This window comes from Lepidochelys kempii, chromosome 2 (genome assembly GCF_965140265.1).
Source record: "Lepidochelys kempii isolate rLepKem1 chromosome 2, rLepKem1.hap2, whole genome shotgun sequence".
Taxonomy (NCBI): domain Eukaryota; kingdom Metazoa; phylum Chordata; order Testudines; family Cheloniidae; genus Lepidochelys; species Lepidochelys kempii.
Window position 1 is genome coordinate 138536578 of NC_133257.1, and position 18845 is coordinate 138555422.

Genomic DNA, 18845 nt, shown 5'->3' on the forward strand with positions numbered 1-18845 from the left:
TGACAGCTTCCTGAGAGCATGAATTATTGCAGTTGTGTTCAATGTGTCATTGCATTGAATTTGTGACTATTTGAGCAGCCTCTACAAGTGTGTTTTGGCCCTTGAAATATGGTGAAAAGCTCTGCTACATCTCTGATTGGAAAGTAAAATACTGTGCCCGACGTGGAATAAATCACATGGCAGAGTATTGCTTAGGCAGCCATTATCTACAACTTTTGAACTGATAATGATGATCAAGGGAGAGAGAATAATGAGGAATGGACATATAGCTATGGCTGAGACATAGCAGCAGCAGGTAGTTCAGGTTGGGATTATTTCCCATACAAGGCAAGAAGCTGTGTTCCACTTACCCCAAAATAACTAAAAATACAGATTTGTCATTTTTTCAAATTATAATAAATTTGGAAGAACCTGGAGCAGGGGTTGGTAACCTTTCAAAGAAGAGCCATTTTTTGGTTTTTGTCTTTGACAAAAATATTTCGAGAGATGCATTACATGCAAAGCTACTTGTAGAGTTAGAATTTATCAACTAATAATAATTGAACATATTAAAGTTATTACTATTCACCAATACTTTTAATGTGACTTCTGCCATTTGAATTTGAATATAAACAGGAGAGGGCTCTGGGCTGGGGCAGGGGATTGGGGTGCAGGAGGGGGTATGGGGTTGGGGAGGGAGTTTGGGTGCAGGAGGGGGTGCAAGGTACATGCTTTGGCCGGGAGGCGCTTACCACAGGTGGCTCCTGGCAGGCGGTGAAGCCGGGCTCTGGCCCAATGCCACTCCAGGAAGCGGCTGGCTGTTGCTATGTCTCTGTGAGCCACTGGTGGCTGGGGGAGAGGGGAAGAGAGGAGGCAGCTCCATGAGCTGCCTCCGCCCCAGCACCATCCTCAAGCCCCATCCTGTGGGGGCGCTGCTTGTGGGTGCTGCCAGTGCACTGAGACCTGCTGCCACCCTCCCCCCAAGAGGCACACAGAGACGTACCAGCAGCCGGTCGCTTCTGGGAGTGGTGTGGGGCCAGCACCCTGCTGCATCGCTGTCTGGGAGCCACCTGTGGTAAGCGCCTCCTGGCCAGAACCTGCACCTTGCACCCCCTCAGAAAATGGCTGCCTGCAAAGGGGGCAGCCAAAGAGCCGCATGCGGCTCCAGACTCCTGACCTAGAGGATAATAGTGTTAGCCAGCATGGATTTTTCAAGAACAAATCATGCCAAACCAACTTAATTTCCTTTTTTGACACAGTTACTAGTGGATAGGGGCAAGCAGAAGATGTGATATAGCTTGATTTCAGTAAGGCTTTTGACACACTTATATGGGACTGTAATAGAGCCGGACTCACCCGGCGGCGCCTCCTGCTGGTTGTCCCTGGGAATTAGCTAGTCAGCCTCTGGAGCACCCTCTGCCATCTGGTGATCCGCCTTATCGCCAGCCCCAGTTCCTCCCAGGACCCAGTGCCTCCTCCCACTGGGGTGCTGCCCCCTGGCAGTAAACCCCAACAATCTCTGAGGGTCTCCCCTCCCCGGGGAACCCCCACCCACTACCCCACCTCGCCTCAGTCTTGGCTACTGCCAGTCATCGCTTAGCCCCACTCGCTTAACAGACTGCAGTGTATCAGCCACTCATCACAGGCGAAGGGGTTTGGACCTGCTGCCTCTGTCTACCAGTGGGCTGCCCCCTTGCAACCTCAATACCTAATAGGCCCTAATCTAGGCCTTGCAGCTGGGGGTTTCCAGGCCGGAAGTCCCCTGGTCTTTCCCCCTCAGCCCTGCCCCAATCTAGGTATGCCCTCAGGTCCCTGCAGCCAGTCCCTTCCCTCTCTGAACAGAGAGAGAGAGACTGGCTAAGCTTCAGCCTAGCAGCCCCTTTATAGGCCCAGCTGCGGCCTGATTGGGGGATGGCCTAGCTGCGGCCATTTCCCCAATCAGCCTAGCTTTTCTTGCCCTCAGCCCTGGCTCTCTCCCAGGGCTGGCTTTTAAGCCCCACAGGGCAGGAGCGGGTAACCACCCCGCTACAGGGACCCTAGGGAAATGTGGCCTAGATGAAATTATTATAATGTGGGTTTGCAACTTTTTGAAAAACTACTCAAAAATTTGAGTGGTTTGCTGCCACACTGGGAGGAGGCATCTAGTGGGGTCCTGCAAGGGTCTGTCCAGAGTCCAGTACTATTCAATCATTTCATTAGTGACTTGGATAATGGAATGGAGAGTATGTTTATAAAACCTGTGGATGACAGCAAGCTGGTAGATGTTGCAATCACTCTGGAGGACAAGATTAAACTTCCAAAGGACCTTGACAAACTGGCAAATTGATCTGAAATTCACAATAAGGGTAGTTAAGCACTACCTTAAGGAATAGCCTTCGAAGAGAGGTCATGGAATCTCCATCACTGGAGGTTTTTAAGAAGAGGTTAGACAAACACCTGTATTTCTAGGCCATCCCAGACTTGATCGTGCATCCGTGCAGGGGGCTGGACTATGTGATCTCTCAGAGTCCTTTTCAGCCCTACATTTCTATGGTCATGGAGGCTCTCCATTCTATTTGTGACACTACTTCCTTCATAGCTCCAGTCTGTGTTGCTGCATTAATTTTTATGTTCATGGCCTGCCTGATTAATTTAGGTGGAATATAGGTTCCCAAAGAGCTAAAGATGTTAACATAACCCAGTTACAGCTGAATGTTAAACAATTTTAAAGAAGGTTTTGAGCTTGGTATACAGAGACCATAGCCTGTTTAGTACCATTGCAAACACACAATTAAAAGCTTTTTTAACCTCTTATTAAAGATCCAGAAAAGAAGCTCTGGTGTGGGTGGGGAGAGGGGGATGGGAGAAGGGCTTATTAAAGTATTAAGTAAGGCTTTTAGTTTAACAGCACTTTTTGTTTCCATTTTTTTGCTGGAGAATTTTTAGAAGGAAAACCCCCTTGTCTGACAGTTTTTTAGATGGTATTAAAGCTGGTAATAGCTGTCCTTTTTGGGGAAAAGAGAAGTTAGTTGAGATGGGCAGGAGCTGTTATTGCGACTGCTAAAGTTGGATTCTATTTCCTAAAAAGACAAACACACACAAGGGAAGAGAAAAGAATAGCAAAGTTAGAAAATGCAGCTTCTGTCTTTTTCTTGTTGACTAGTGCTTGTAAACTTATTGAGAAAACACGGGCACAGCATACTGTTTCGTTAGCAGGCTGTTTAGGGCACTGTTTTTAGGTGTACAGGCTCACAGCAGTGTTGCAAAATATATAGCCTTGGCCAGCTAAGCCAGACTCTTATTAAACAGAACACAAAGGAGAGAGGTAGAAAAGAAAAGTAATAAGGTAGGAAAGGACAGGGGAGATAAAGTCTTACAACCCGGATGGTGGTCAGGATTCAGCTGGAGCTAGTAGAGGTGGCAATGTCATCTGGACTCACCCTCCCCTATTTTTTTGCCCAGGTTGGTCAGGACACTTCTTCGTATCAGGCTGATGAAGGCTGGGGTCCCAGAGACAGTGGGAGTGGCAGTCATGATGGTGAAGCTAGTTCCAGAAGCCAATTTTTCCCCCAAATGCTTTTTTGTTAAATGACCATAAAAAGGAGAGATATCTAGAATAGCCCATTTCCTTGAATTTTGTTATTAATTAGTCCTAATTTCTGACTCACCAGTTTTTGTTTATACATTTTTGGTCCTTAACTTTTTTTGTTCACCAGGCATGATTTTAACAGTCCTTGAGTGGTATTAGTGAAGCCCTTCTTGTTTAAATTAATTTAGCTTTTGGGATTTCTTTACCTTTTTTGAAACAATTTTATATAATAGGCTATTGTTATAATTCATGCATCATTACCCACTTTTTACAGTTGAGCTCACAATTCGGGTAAACTTCTAGGCCCAATTATTACAACAGAACCAAAATTCGGAAGAAAATATAGGTAGTTACTTAGCTTGGCGGGAAGGCAGTTTTTCACTCTAATCTAAATGGAGGTGATATTAAGCTTAGATTCAGACTGTATCAGATTGGAGTATTAGTTTAAGTTTCCACTAACACTTTTGCAATTCAGGCTCGAGGTGTATATTTGTATCCAAATTCAGAGCATAGTGTTGACTTGGTTGTGATTTGGCAAGACTGTTTCTTGTTTCCTGCAGATTGAAGTAACGAAAACAGGGCTTCAGGCATCCCTGTTGGTGAAGGCTCCAGAGACAGGAGAATTATTTGTGAATTTTGACCCTCAGATATTGACTTTAATTCGGGAAACAGAGTGCATGGCTCACATGCACCTTGAAATCCCATCCTTCGCGATTGCTCTACAGCAAAAGCAAGACTCATACAAGAAGGATTTCAATCAACTGCAGGTAGGTTTATTTTATTCATTTAGATCTGCATAGAGCTATTGAAAGCTCCAATAATTTCATGAAAGTAAATAAGATAATATTTTTATAAGATTGAAAATGAACAAATTCAGACTACTATGCCCCAGTAAAGTGATTAAGATGGGAAAAGGACTTGACAATTCACCTCCATCTTTTTCCTGCAATTTTTTAGATGCTACAATGACTTTGTTCTTAAACATAACCTCTAGGAGGCATGGCAGTGTGGAACGAAGGCGCTGAGGTCTAGAAGTTTGGAGTGGTGGAAGCAATTCCTCAGTAATATAACCTTATTTCTGATTTGCTGTATGAGTTCAGGCAAAGCAGTTGACATTTCTCAAACACAACTGTGGTTCAGCTTTGAGCACAATTTGGGTAGGGGACAGCAATGAGGCATGCCGACCCAGCAGTTGCCCCTAAAAGTATTGTGCCTTGGATAGGAACAAAGACTCCAGTAACTGGGCAGTGCAGCTGCTGCACCAGCATTACACCTAGTGTACTTCTTGGGCCTGCTGTGCTAGAAGATGCAGAGAGAAGATGGAGCCTTGGTTTCTCCTCTTGTCTCTTAATTTCCTTTTGGGAAGTTAGCTGCCATCAACAGTGATACAAGCCAGCAGCAATCATTAGGCTCAAAAGAATGAGACCAAGGATGGAAGATGGGCAAATCTCATGATTTTACTGCAAGCCCTTGGGTCAGGGATTCTCTTTTTCTCTGCGTATGTCTACAGTGCAATAAAAGACCCATGCCACACTGCAGCTGGCCTGGCTCACAGGGCTGCGAGGGGGAAGGATCTCCGATCCCAGGCTCCAGCCCGAGCCCCAACGTCTACACTGCTATTTTTAGTCCTGCCGCCCAAGTCTGAGCTCTAAGACTCAATGCCATGGGTTTTTTATTGAAGGGTTGTCAGGGTTCCCTCCCCACTCTGAACTCTAGGGTACAGATCTGGGGACCCGCATGAAAGACCACCTAAGCTTATTTCTACCAGCTTAGGGTAAAACTTCCCCAAGGCACAAACTTTTTGCCCTTGGATGGTACGCTGCCACCACCAAATGACTTAACAAAGAATTGGGGAAGAGACCACTTGGAGACGTCTTCCCCCAAAATATCCCCTCCAAGCCTTACACCCCCTTTCCTGGGGAGGCTTGAGAATAAACAAGATGAGCACAGGCCAGCCTTGGGTTTTTAGGACCCTAAAAACCCAATCAGATTCTTACAAAAACAGAACTTTATTAGAAGAACAAAACAAAGATAAAAGAACAACTCTGCAGGATTAGAATGGAAGATAATCTCACAGGCAGTCAGATTCAAAACATAGAGATCCCTCTAGGCAAAACCTTAAGTTACAAAAAGACTCAAAAACAGGAATACACATTCCTTCCAGCACAGTGAATTTCACAAGCCAAAACCAAAAGAAAATCTAACGCATTTTCTAGCTAGATTACTTACTAATTCTATAGGAGTTGGATTGCTTTCTTTCTTGATCTGTCCCCGCAGAGGCATCACACAGACAAACCCTTCCACCCTCTCCCCCCTCAGATTTGAAAGTATCTTGTCCCCTTATTGGTCATTTTGGTCAGGTGCGAGCCAGGTTACTTGAGCTTCTTAACCCTTTACAGGTAAGAGGATTTTGCCTCTGTTCAGGAGGGATTTTATAGCAGTGTATACAGAAAGGTGGTTACCCTTCCCTTTATATTTGATACGCCCCCCCAAATCACAGATAGTGTTGGACAGCCAGTTCCACACTGGCTGTGATTTCTTCCTGGAGCTCTCTGAGAAAACAGAGTTAATTAGACACATGTACCTTTAGATATACTACTGACTGTATAAAAACTAACAGTATTTCCCACATCTCAAGGATGATTTTAACCAGTTGATTCTGGGAAACTTTCAGGGGAGAGTGCATCACCCACTTTGTTAGAAGCTCCTGAAATGTGTTGTATTTCAAAATCAAAATCTTGGATAGCTAAACTCCACCGAATAAGTTTTTTGTTATTTCCCTTGGTGGTATGAAGCCACTGTAGCGCAGCATGGTCGGTTTGCAGGTTGAAACGCCATCCCCAAAAGTATGGACGTAGCTTTTCCAGAGCGTAGACAATGGCGTAACATTCTTTTTCACTGATTGACCAGTGGCTTTTCCTCTCAGACAGCTTCTTGCTGAGATACACGACAGGATGGAACTCTTGATTCAGTCCTTCCTGAATTAAAACTGCTCCCACACCATGCTCGGATGCATCTGTGGTTACTAGGAACGGTTTGTCAAAGTCTGGGGCCCTTAGTACAGGGTCAGACATGAGTGTTGCTTTAAGCTGGTTAAAGGCTTTCTGACACTCTTCGGTCCACTGAACGGCATTTGGCTGTTTCTTTTTGGTTAGGTCTGTCAGTGGGGTGGCAACACTTTTTGTCTAGCACCTAGTCCAATAGGGCTCAAATTCTAACTGGAGTCTTTGCGTGCTACTGCCATACGAATATATAATATAAGCTTTTTGAACTCATCTACTTCAGCTCACCCCCCTCTTGTTGCTCCTTTTCTTCATATGTGTAAGGGGATAATTAGTTTCTCATATGGGCACTGTAATGATTGCTTGATGCTTTTGCAGTACTTGGAAGCTGCCAAATGTTTCATACTGTGACAAATTTCAAAGAATGTTCTGGAACTTTATGGTTGGGTTGTGAGAGCCAGTTGTTGCTAGGGCGTGAGGAAGGGATCTCAGAAAAAAGCTTGTGCCTAGCCTATTTTTATCTCCATCGTTCTTCTAGAGACCATTGGTCCAGTTTAGAGCAGAGAAGGTCAAAGCTGACTTTTAGCCACTGTTAATAGACTCAGTTTTAGGAGCGGAAAACTCCAGGAAGCAAGTCCTGGGGATGCTTCACTGGCTTACTATGCTGATTTCAAAGAATGATGTGGAGGCACTCTGGTCCACTTCAAGAAAGAGCCCTGCGAGTCTACTGAGACTCCTGTAAATAAAATAGAGGAAAGGAGGCCTGTTTCTGACCATTCTTGATTCGCCATGCTGGGAAACAGGAGAAGTCAGTGTTCTGGGTAATGCAGGATCCCCTTTCTTGCAAATAGAGCTTGAGGGGGGTCATGTTTTCATAACTGAGAAGGACCTCTTGGTGAGTAAAACCTGCGGAGAGTACAGGAAGAGGCCTATAGATCGGTTCCTATTCAAAACTTTTGGATTTGAAGAAATTCAAACAGATTAGGTCACTTATCAATTTAAACGAGTGGTTTGGATTTATTACAAACCAGGGTGTTTACAGAATACAATTTCTATCTTTGTCCTCCTTCATATATACATTTCAGTGGGGGGCAGTGGCATCCTGTCATGCTGTTGTGTGTAGTAAGATCACACAGTAGTGAAGCAAGTATATTTCAAACTAAATGTTTGTAGCCTCTGGATATCTTTATATCAAATTTCCAGGTATATTCATAGATTTGTTAAAAACATATTCTGCTAGCTCCTTTTAAACTTAAAACTGCATCACCAGTTGTCAGAATGTCTTCATATGATGTCTTTTGACTGGGCTATTAAAAGATGGCCTTCCTTTAAAAAATTAGAAGTATTGGCTTAGGGTCTCAAAAATATTGAAAATTCTGACTTCTAATTTACTTGTATTATCATTTAGCTCCCATGAAAAGGTATTGCAGAAATACCTTTATTTCTTTAGCATCAATATCAGATCCATATGTAGACTTGACCACCGACCCACCAAAACTAAACCTACTTCTTACAATTTTCCAACTTTTTTATCATTTAATTGCTATATTAAGTAGCTTAGACAACGCTGATTTTTCAAAAAGGTTCCAGAGATAATCCTGGCAATTACAGCCTGTTAAGCATAACTTCAGTGCCAGGCATGTTGATTGAAACTATAGTAAAGGACACAATTATCAGATACATAGATGATGAACACTATGTTGGGGATGAGTCAACATGGCTTTTGTAAAGGGAAATCATACCTCATCTATCTATTAGAATTCCTTGAGAGTGTCAACAAGCACGTTCACAAGGGTGATGCAGTGCATATAGCATACTTGGACTTCCAGAAAGCCTTTGACAAGGTCCCTCATCAAAGACTCTTAAGCAAAGTAAAGAGTCATGGGATAAGAGGGAGGGTCCTCTCAGGGATCAGTAACTGGATAAAAGATGGGAAACAAAGGTAGGAATAAATGATCAGTTTTCACAATGAAGAAAGGTAAATAATGCGGCCTCCCAGGATCTGCACTGGGACCTGTGCTGTTCAACATGTTCATAAATGACCTGGAAAAGGGAATGAACAGTGAGGTGGCAAAATTTGCAAATGATACAAAACTATTGAAGATAGTTAAGTCCAAAGCTGACAGCGAAGAGTTACAAAGGGATCTCACAAAACTGTGTGACTGGCAACAAAATGGGAGATGAAATTCAGTGTTGATAAGTGCAAAGTAATGAACATTGGAAAACATAATCTCCACTATACATTCAAAATGATGAGTTCTAAATGAGCTGTTACCACTCAATTAAGAGATTTTGGAGTTGTTGTGGATAGTTCTCTGAAGACATCTGCTCAGTGTGCAGTGGCAATCAAAAAAGGTAACAATCTTAGGAACCATTAGGCAAGGGATAGATAAGAAAGAAAATATAATGTCACGATCTAAATCCATGATACACCCCCACTGAGAATACTGCTTGCTGTTCTGGTCACCCCAACTGTTGCAGTGTATGTACATCCTGTCCCCTGTTGGGGTAGATCGTGGGTGTGGTGGCACTGCAGTTACGGGCTACCAGACTGTCTTGGGATTCAAGATACTTTGGCTCAATGCCCAGAGTAAAAGTGGCTGCGCTTGGGTTCAGGGCTGCATGGCCTACTGGCCTGAGACAAAGTGGCGGCCCTTGAGAGCCGGGCTGCATGGCCTAGTGGCCAGGGTCAGGGGCCGTCACCCAGGGTGGTGACCCGCTGGGGTAGGGGGACCCGGGCCCTCCCTGCTCCATGGGTCCCAGCCCAGGGCCCTGCCAGTGGCAAGTGTGTCCACCACCCAGTCAGCAAGGATCCTACCGCAACACACTGATTCTGCTTTAAGGGGGTTACAACTCACTCCCCCTCCTGGGGACACTTCTTACCCTGTTTCCTGAAGTCATGGTCTGTTTGATGTTGGGGTCTCCGGGCTCTTTGGTGCAGGTAACTCCCTAGGACTCTGACTGCAGCTGGTTAGCTGTAGGCAACAGGTCTCCAGTCTGGTTCTTGGGATCTCCGGCTCCCGCAGGCAAGGGCTGTAGTGACTCCTGGGCTGGAGCCTCCATCAAACGTCCTTCCTCTTTGGCAGTCATCCCAGACTGAGCTGAGCTGTTCTCCTTTATACTAGCACAGCAATTGGAGCATGCCCAGCATGGTCTGAGGGTGGGATTAACCCTTTCTTGCTAGTGTGGGGTATGCACACCCTGTCACACCATCTCAAAAAAGATGCATTAGAATTGAAAAAAGTACAGAGAACGGCAACAAAACAATTAGGGATATGGAACAGCTTCCATATGAGGAGAGATTAAAAAGACTGGGACCTGTCAGTTTAACAAGGAGATGACTGGTGGGAGGATATGATACAGGTCTATAAAATCATGAATAGTGTGGAGAAAGCAAATAAGGAAGTGTTATTTACCCTTAGCATAACACAAGAACCAGGGGTCACCCAAGGAAATTAATAGGCAGCAGATTTAAAGGAAGGAAGTACTACTTCACACAATGCTCAGTCAACCTGAATTCATTGCCAGGAAATGTAGTGAAGAGCAAAAGTATAACTGGGTTAAAAAAAGAATTAGATAAGTTCATGGAGGATAGGTTCATCAATGACTATTAGCCCAGATGGTCAGAGATGCAACCCCGTGCTCTGGGTGTCCCTAAACTTCTGACTGCCAGAAGCTGGGACTGGATGACATGTCAAAATTGCTCTGTTCTATTGATTCCCTCTGAAACATCTGGCACTGACCACTGCTGGAAGACAGGATACTCGGTTAGACGGACCATTGGTCTGACCCAGGATAGCCATTGGTATGTTCATGGTAAACTGTTTCTCTGCATTAGAATGCTACACCCATCCACACTTGGCTGCAGCATCTTGGCCTGAGACCAAAACTAAAAAAAGCAACCTTAAATGCTGGGTGCCCAGCTTGAGTCATCTGAGATCTAATATTTCAAAGGTCTGGATCCACCTGGGACTACAATTGCTTTAGGTTAGTTTGCAGATACTCACTCACCTTTGGAAAAATGAGGCTTTAGGAGAGTTAAGGTGGGTACCCAAAGCTAAAGGGTGCCTTTTAGAACTTATCCCTGTGTGGCGTACTAGGCTCTGAAAACTGGACTTCTATCCAGTCATTGTACTAAGTGGCACGGTTGGAAGTGCTATTAGATTAAATATAAGAGGCCCTGATCAATATATTCAAGATAACGTTGTGTTTTCGGCAAGGATGTTAATTTTGTTATCCTAGCTGAATTCTAATTCTGATTAGACAGTGACACTGAAGTCCCTTCAAAGCTTCATTTAAGTTAATTCTTGTCTTCCCTTTGCTCCAGTTACGTTGGGCAGTGGTGGCAGTGCATTTCAGTGATCAGGTGTTTGTGGTATTTTTGTAGAAGACTTTAGGGTTCTTAAGGATTAGTAGTGTCATTAAAAATACAGAGTTAACGCCAACGTGAAAAAAATCAAGTGTTCCATTGTTTCAAAAATACTTTTTTGTAAAATGGAAAATAATAAAAACCTGACTTTTCATGAAGAGTGGAACTTTGTTTTTAGTGTAACTAGATGCAAATGTCAGCATACCGAAAGGTTTGCATCGTGCTTGTTAATTAGTGTTATTACCCTCCATTTATTTCAGATGATGCTGGCAGAATATAAGAGAGTTAAATCAAAAATACAAACACCCATTGATCAACTAATGGCTCCTCACTTAGCTAATGTAGATGATGCTATCCAGCCTGGTTTAACTTCACTAAACTGGACTTCCCTGAACACTGAGAAATACATAAATAATATTTTTGACAAACTAGGTAAGCATGCTTGTAGTGAATCAGCATTCTTCCACTGAACTCTGAGTTGTTTGCTTCAGTCTAGATATACAGTCCAATGTTAAGTGCAACATTCACTTTTATTATACAGTTTATACTCTTGCATAAATTAAAACACCAAAATTCTCACCCATAGTGTACTGTAATGTTTATTCACCCCATGGGAGCCAAATTCTGAGCTGCCTTAATTTAAGTTCAATCTCACTGACTTCCCTGGGATCTCAGTGGGGCTGTATGGGTCATTCACCAATATTGCTGCCATGTGTACTTGCCTGCAGCATGCCAATACTTGAAGAAAATAAGAGGGAAAGGGGCAAACTCTATCGAGCTTCACCATTATGATATTCTCCTCTACTTCCCCAGCAGCTTCCACATATCAATCTCTGCCTTGTCTGGGCCTCTCTGCCCGTTTACGTAAAAGTCCTCTTATGTTGTCACTGAACAACTTCTTATCTTGCTGAATTAGCATTTTTTTCTAAAACTCTTGTAAATCCACTAATACATAAGCTGCCATCCAGGGCTCCAATGCCTTTTGAATTTTTAGCATATTCTGTCATACTGGTACAAGCAAAAATAAACTCCACAGGCCTCACAAAACTAAAATATAACCAACTGAAAAGAGAGTACAAATAACATTGTATGGCATGCACCTTCATCTGCAACGGCCTGGGAGAAGAGATGGCTTTTGTAGCCTGTCCCAAAGGTCAACAGATCTGGCTTACTTCAGATCCATTTAGTGCCAAAGATACCTACATCCCACCCAAAAGTTCCTTAATCTCTAATAACTAAAATTACTTATATCAGGAAAAAATACAGGAAAATGGAGCTTAACATGACTCACAAAGTGAATCCTGCAACATTAAATTACCTATCCATAAATGATTTGGGCTCCTGATTGTGGGTGTTTGTCACATATTGTGCTCCACTGTTAATTCATGTCAGATCCAGGTATGCTGAGCTTTGAGCAGAGTCACTTAAGCTCTCTCAACTGAAACATCTAGAAGAAAAAAAAAGACTGTACTGATGATGCTTGCAAGCTTCTTTGAAGTTAAAAAATGTTATACCTTGTCAAAATGTTTTAATATTAGTTTGGCTATATGGACAGTCAGTGGATTGATAAGTATAAAGGAAAAAACTTGGTTGCTTGTTGCTGCTCATAAGTGGCAAATTTCTTAATTGCAAATTCTGAGTTTGAGTACCAGATAGTGTTATATGATGAAACGGGGGCCAGATTTTGCTGCACATTGTCTGTTGCACACGTGCTAAAATGGTAGTTCTTAGAAAAACTTTATTTAATGTCTCCTTCCTTTGAACCTCTTTTGGATTTCTTATGTTTTATTTTTGTTTTTTGGTATGATCTTCTTTTGTTTGGAAAGCTGATCTGGAGCTGCTGCTTGATCGAGTGAATGATCTGATAGAATTTCGTATTGATGCTGTTCTACAAGAAATGAGCAGTGTGCCACTTTGTGAACTGCCAGAAGATGAACCACTTACCTGTGAGGAATTTCTCCAAATGACAAAGGTTATGAGACTTACTCTTCTAAAAATATGTTTAGTTACTCTACATTGAAGTATCTGCTTGCTGAGTGAGTATGACATGACATGAACACTGCACTAATGATTTAAATTACTGAAGTAATTTGATAATGAGAGTGACTAAAAATGTCCCAGTTGTCTGAGAGTGACATGTTTAAAAGGCACAAATGTAGGAAATGCAAGATGTTTCAGTTATGAGGTGGCTTGTTGAGCTTCCAGTGTCAGACATGCTATGGTAGTCACTCCTTGTCCTGTTTTATACCAATAAACTTAATTTGAAGATCCTCCATTCACCCTTTTTCCTCTCACTGTCTTCGAGGTCTGACACTTGTCATGATATGGCACCTTTAAATCTTCTTTGAATCAAGAAGGGCTGGAGGTGCCTGTGAACATGCTTTGGCTGACCGGAGGGGTCAGCTCTCAACTGCCCTGGAGAGCAATACTGTGGAGATGGTTGGGAATTTGCAGGGTTTTCTTTTTAATCCCCATGGCCTCCTGAGCTGATCGGGATAGAGGGGGCCAGTGCACAGGCAAACCTTATCCCTGAGACACTGAAAAAAAGTAGCTCTATGGGGGATCCTTGGAAAGACTTCATTCCCCACAGCAGGGTATCAGTTAACCCAATCATATTCAAGTTTTTAGTTTTCACATGTAATAGGCAAGTGAAAACAAGTATTGCTGGTTAAATCACAGTGAACTCAGGAATGAGGTGTTAGAATTACTTGTAGAATTTAGAATTGAAAACAAAGAACAAATTAATTTTTAACTGAAGTTCCATGGGCTTTCAGTTCCAGGGTTTCTCTTAAAACAACTAACCAAATTGTTTAACTGTTCTCATTGAGCTAGTTCTTATATCCATAAGTAGTCGCAGTGATGTCCTGTGACTACTCACGTAAGTGTTAGCATGGTCAGATTTCCATGATTCTTAAAGCCGTAAGACACAGCAAGCAGTGCATTTCTAGACAATTGTGTAATATAATTTCAGTGAAAGACCCTGTGAGAAGTTCAGTAATCATACCTGAATGCTCTCCCTTCTGTGTAGTTAGGATGTAACCGATTGGTGGAGGAGTGTAGTTTAAAGTCCCCAATGCATGCAGTGGTCAGTGATACAAAGGTAATGGGCATCCACAATCTGTAAATTTGAAATATTTTGAGTACAACTCTAACTTGGATCTAGATAGCTAGCAATAATTGGGAAAACAGAAAAGAAAATGTCTAGGGCTGGATAAAGAATTGGAGTGCTGCTGTGATAACCCTAAATATGGGGATTCTAGTAGGTACATTGATGCAAATATACCTGTAGTACTGAAAACAGTCCTGAAAGAATAACTTCTAAACAGGAGCAAGTGGCAAAGTAAGGACTTGTCTAAACTGAAAAGTTGAACTGCTTAACTATACCAGCATAGTGAGTGATACAACTCTGTGTTGTGGATGTACTTGAACTAGGATAAAGATGCATTACACTGTTCTAGTTTATTCCCATAAGGGAAAGAAATAAGTTTTGCCTTTATACTGGAATAACTGCATCCCCACTAGGGGTTGTGCTGGCATAATTTACTGTTTTTTTTAAAAAAAAAAGTCACAACCTTAATGTAATAGTTGCAGTGGTACAACAATGTGCAGACCAAGCCTAAGTCACAATTGGAAGTGATCTTAATGGAAGCATAGTATATTACATGTGTTAGAACACTAAAATGTGCTAAATGCAGAATCTTTCCAGTTATTGATTATATTGAACTAGAATACCTGTTTGTGTGAAACTTCTCAGTGGAATATGAAGTGAAGCCATGGGCCTCCAGTGCACCCAAAAAAGGAGACCATCAGCCTTACTATGTAGTGGGGAGTGTCTTAATACAGTTATAACACATGTAGCAAAAATAAAAGTATTAGAGCTGACCTCTTAAAGATGGATTTTGATTTTTGACAGTCTATTGACAATGGGGAGGCGTGTTATAGGTGCAGTCAATTGCAGATACCTGTAGCAGAGAAGACTAACTTTCTTGAAAGATATCTTGATCTTTTAGACATCAGGTTAGTGATTAGAAAATCAGAATGGAAAGTCATCTCATTGGAAATTATTGAAGTAGTCTATCTCATGTGCTGCTTCCGTGCTTCTGCAAAGCTGCATATTCTCTTGATCACAGGTCCAAAATCAGAGGCTGAATTGAAACTTTCTAAAATAGTTTCACTATGTAAAATAACATGATTCCTATTAAAAGTCAAAACTTCTTTGTCTATCAGTTAAACTTGTAAAAAGTTTTTTCAGTATCTCAGTTTTAAGTTTTGGAGCTCTTCCTCACTTTTTTTCCAATGAGAAATTAATAGAAGTGAAAAGGTGGGAACTTCCCCGTATTTTTCAATTTAAAATTAAATTTCTGTTTTGAACACTTTCAACCAGCCCTAATGAAATTACAATAAGAATAGACATGGACTGCTCTGCGTTAATATTTTGTCCCCTTCCCATACTTTCTGTTAACTATTTCACTTTAATCACTGTTGCTCTAAAAAGGTTTTGGTATCCTGCCTGCCAATCTTAACCATGAATGCAGAGCTCACCAGTATTTCACTTGTGACCTGCTGAAAGAATAACATGGAATTGATTAATGCTCCACCTGGACTGACTGACTGATTCTAAATTGGAGAGTTTTTTTTTTAAGAAAACAAAACAAAACAAATTTGCTAATATAAATGTGCCAGGTTGCATTATGCAGCTTCTTCCCTTTCTCTGTAGCGTTTCTTATGAAAAGTTAGTATTTGGTAGTGAAAATTCTGAGCAAAGTCATGTGACTTATTAAACTAAACAAAATGACCTTGAAAAACACTATTGGTGAGAGAGCCTGATTGTGCCAGACATGCTATTGCTAACATAATTTTTCAAAATCATGAATCAGGCCCCTTCCTAAAAATCAAGATATTTTAAAAATAAATTTTGGCTTTCTATGTGCCTTCTGATTTTTTTGAGCTTCTAAATTCATTAAACCTAGAAAGTGTTTTTTTTTTTAATAATAGCTGAGATTCTCATGCAGTACCAGACTCTAGAAATTGATGCTTTAAGAAAAACAAATATCAAAATAATCATGAGATTGCTTCAGTTCATGACATTGCACACTTGATCAACTTTCATACCTTATTCCATGTCTGGCCTTACTGATGGTAGTGGGAGTATTCATAGGATAATGTACCACTAAAGTTGTTTGTGCCCGCAAAGACAAAAAAAAAAAATCAGACTCCATAATATTTGATGTATTTATTGATAGGAGTTCTGTGTTCAAGGTGCACAGACTTTGCATTTGAAAAGCTTATTGGTGGAAGAAGCAGCCAATGAGCTGATAAACATGTTACTGGACACAGAGGTGCATTCCAAAGGAGAAGATGAGAAGTCAGTTCTGCTTCCAGTCACTGCTGAAATGAGTGAGGTGAATGAAAGTACAGGTAAGAGGAAACACTTCAAAAGCAGTTTTCTTTGCTTCACACTTAGTTGGCTGTACATGTAGATAAAATATGCTGAGGGCCCAGAGGGCTCATAGTTAATATGGTACTTAGACACTTTCACATCGACAGATTACAGGCTTGAATCTAGTTTAGAGTGACTGAAAGGTGATACGAAATCTTGCAGCTGCTTTCCTTATGCGAAGTAGGCTAGTTACATCAATCCAACTCGCACAGTCAAGTGTCCATGTCACAGAAACTAGCAGTGATAGGCATTATTTGGCCACCACATTTCATAGAGAGAGGACAAGGCTTGACTGGATAGGCAGAAAGATATATCTTCACATTCCCAGGGGTAAATCTACTAGGTATGTATTTCAGATTTCAGAGTAGCAGCCATGTTAGTCTGCATCCACAAAAAGAACAGGAGTACTTGTGGCACGTTGGAGACTAACAAATTTATTAGAGCATAAGCTTTCGTGGGCTACAGCCCACTTCATCGGAGGCATAGAATGGAACATATAGTAAGAAGATATATATATATATACACACATACAGAGAAGGTGGAAGTTGCCATACAAACTGTAAGAGGCTAATTAATTAAGATGAGCTATTATCAACAGGAGAAGAAAAACTTCTGATTATCACTACAAAAGTTTTTTCTCCTGTTGATAATAGCTCATCTTAATTAATTAGCCTCTTACAGTTTGTATGGCAACTTCCACCTTCTCTGTATGTGTGTGTATATATATATCTTCTTCCTATATGTTCCATTCTATGCATCCGATGAAGTGGGCTGTAGCCCACGAAAGCTTATGCTCTAATAAATTTGTTAGTCTCTGAGGTGCTGCAAGTACTCCTGGTTTTTTTAGGTCTGTATGTAGTATAGAATTTAGTCTTCAGGTCACTGTAAACTGCAAAGTGGACAAGACATTATGGGAATCCACTCTCTTACACTTCTTTATGAAGATGGTATTAAAAACTGTTAATTTCCAGACATGTAATTGCATTCATGTTTCTCTCCTTGGTGTATTAAATTAAGTTCTAAATTACTATAATTTTATTGATCTGCTTTTAACAACAGAGGAGGAAGGGAGAAAGGAGAAACTGGCAGCCTCTCATACAGCAAGTCAGATTATGGCTGGGATGTCTCCTCCTTTAACAAAGAAGAAGAGAAAGGAGATGGAAATGTTAGCGGAAGAAGCCCAAGAACTGCTTACCCACTTCAATCACCGCAATATTGATGCCCTTTTGAAGGTCACTCGGAACACTCTGGAGACCATACGCAAGCGCATTCATGCCTCTTCTGCGATCAACTTCTTAGGTAGCCGTAGGTTCTACTACTTTACATTTTAATTAGTATGCTGAAAAGAACAATTAGACATGGTATCCTACTACCATGCTAAACCAGGGCCAGATCTTCAAAGGAGGGTGGAATAGGTGAACAAGCAATTTTGTGGGCTGTCTTGTTACACCACAGTTGCCTGCGTTGTACATTTCCCAGGGAATTTTCCCCCATAAGATGAATCCCCAGCTACTGGTGGGTTATGTTTATTATGGAAAAACTAAATATAGGTATTTTGGGGCCAGATGTATGAAAGTAGGTGTAGCCCTGTGCATGCATAGGGTGACCAGACTTTGTAACTGAAAAGCTGGGACAATGTAACCTGTTGGGTCTTGAAGTTTGTATAGAGAGGTTTGGCGCTACAGGTATCAACTCCCGCTGCTTCTGAGCTGACAAGCTGCCACAGACAGACACAGGTCTTTTAGGATTTGTTCATATATCATGAGAGAGGACACAAATCCAATTTATTTTCTTGGCAGCCCACCTTTAAAGACATAAATAAAATTAGAGGCTTCCATCTTTCATTTAAGTTGCATCTGCAATTTTGTGCACCACAATATTTGAGTATTCAAAAAATCATATCCTATTTAATGTACAAATCTGTATTTGAGTGCACAGATCAGATTACTTGCTGATAATTTTGTTCAAATGTTCATATAGCAATCAGCTTTTGTGGTGGGGGAGGAGTGCATAAAGTAATGGCATAGAGTTTAGAGGATATTTGTATTGCTATTGACTTCAGAGTCTTCTAATGCAGCTTCAGTTATGAAATAAACAGCTGGAATAAGTGTTCCCCCTAAACAGTATTAAGTTCAATATCCACCAATATACTGTATTTAAAAAAAGCTGTAGATGGTGAAAGCAGATCACTTTAAATTGGTTTAGTTTCATATCTATGGACAAAATAAAGAATACTGTACAGGTTTTTAAAACTGTATTTATAACAATCAGTTTTGTTCTTCCTTTAGACAGCGACAGTGTTTCTAAGCAAAAACAGAGTGCTCAGCCTATTTTTCGGACTAGTATTAACCTGTCTATCCCGAATATCGTTATGATGCCAGCTTTGGATGAGGTACAGCAAACACTTAATAAAGCTGTGGAGAGTATTGTCAGTGTCATGAAGGGAGTTGGGCAGTGGAGTAAAGAGAGAATGTCTAAGGTTTGTCT

The 18845-nt window shown here is 41.4% G+C and overlaps 1 protein-coding gene across 11 annotated transcripts in view; it reads left to right on the top strand.

Annotated features, from left to right (window-relative positions):
* Positions 1-18845, top strand: part of DNAH5 (dynein axonemal heavy chain 5) — a 313949-nt gene that overhangs the window by 114278 nt on the left and 180826 nt on the right. For all 11 annotated transcript variants that reach the window (XR_012157381.1, XM_073332322.1, XM_073332321.1 and 8 more), the window contains 6 exons: positions 4108-4314; positions 11179-11350; positions 12745-12890; positions 16162-16336; positions 17418-17657; positions 18647-18837. Coding sequence is in view for 10 of the 11 variants with exons in the window: in XM_073332322.1 (XP_073188423.1) it covers positions 4108-4314; positions 11179-11350; positions 12745-12890; positions 16162-16336; positions 17418-17657; positions 18647-18837 (1131 nt within the window). In the remaining variant the exon portion in view is untranslated. The remainder of the gene's footprint in view (positions 1-4107; positions 4315-11178; positions 11351-12744; positions 12891-16161; positions 16337-17417; positions 17658-18646; positions 18838-18845) is intronic.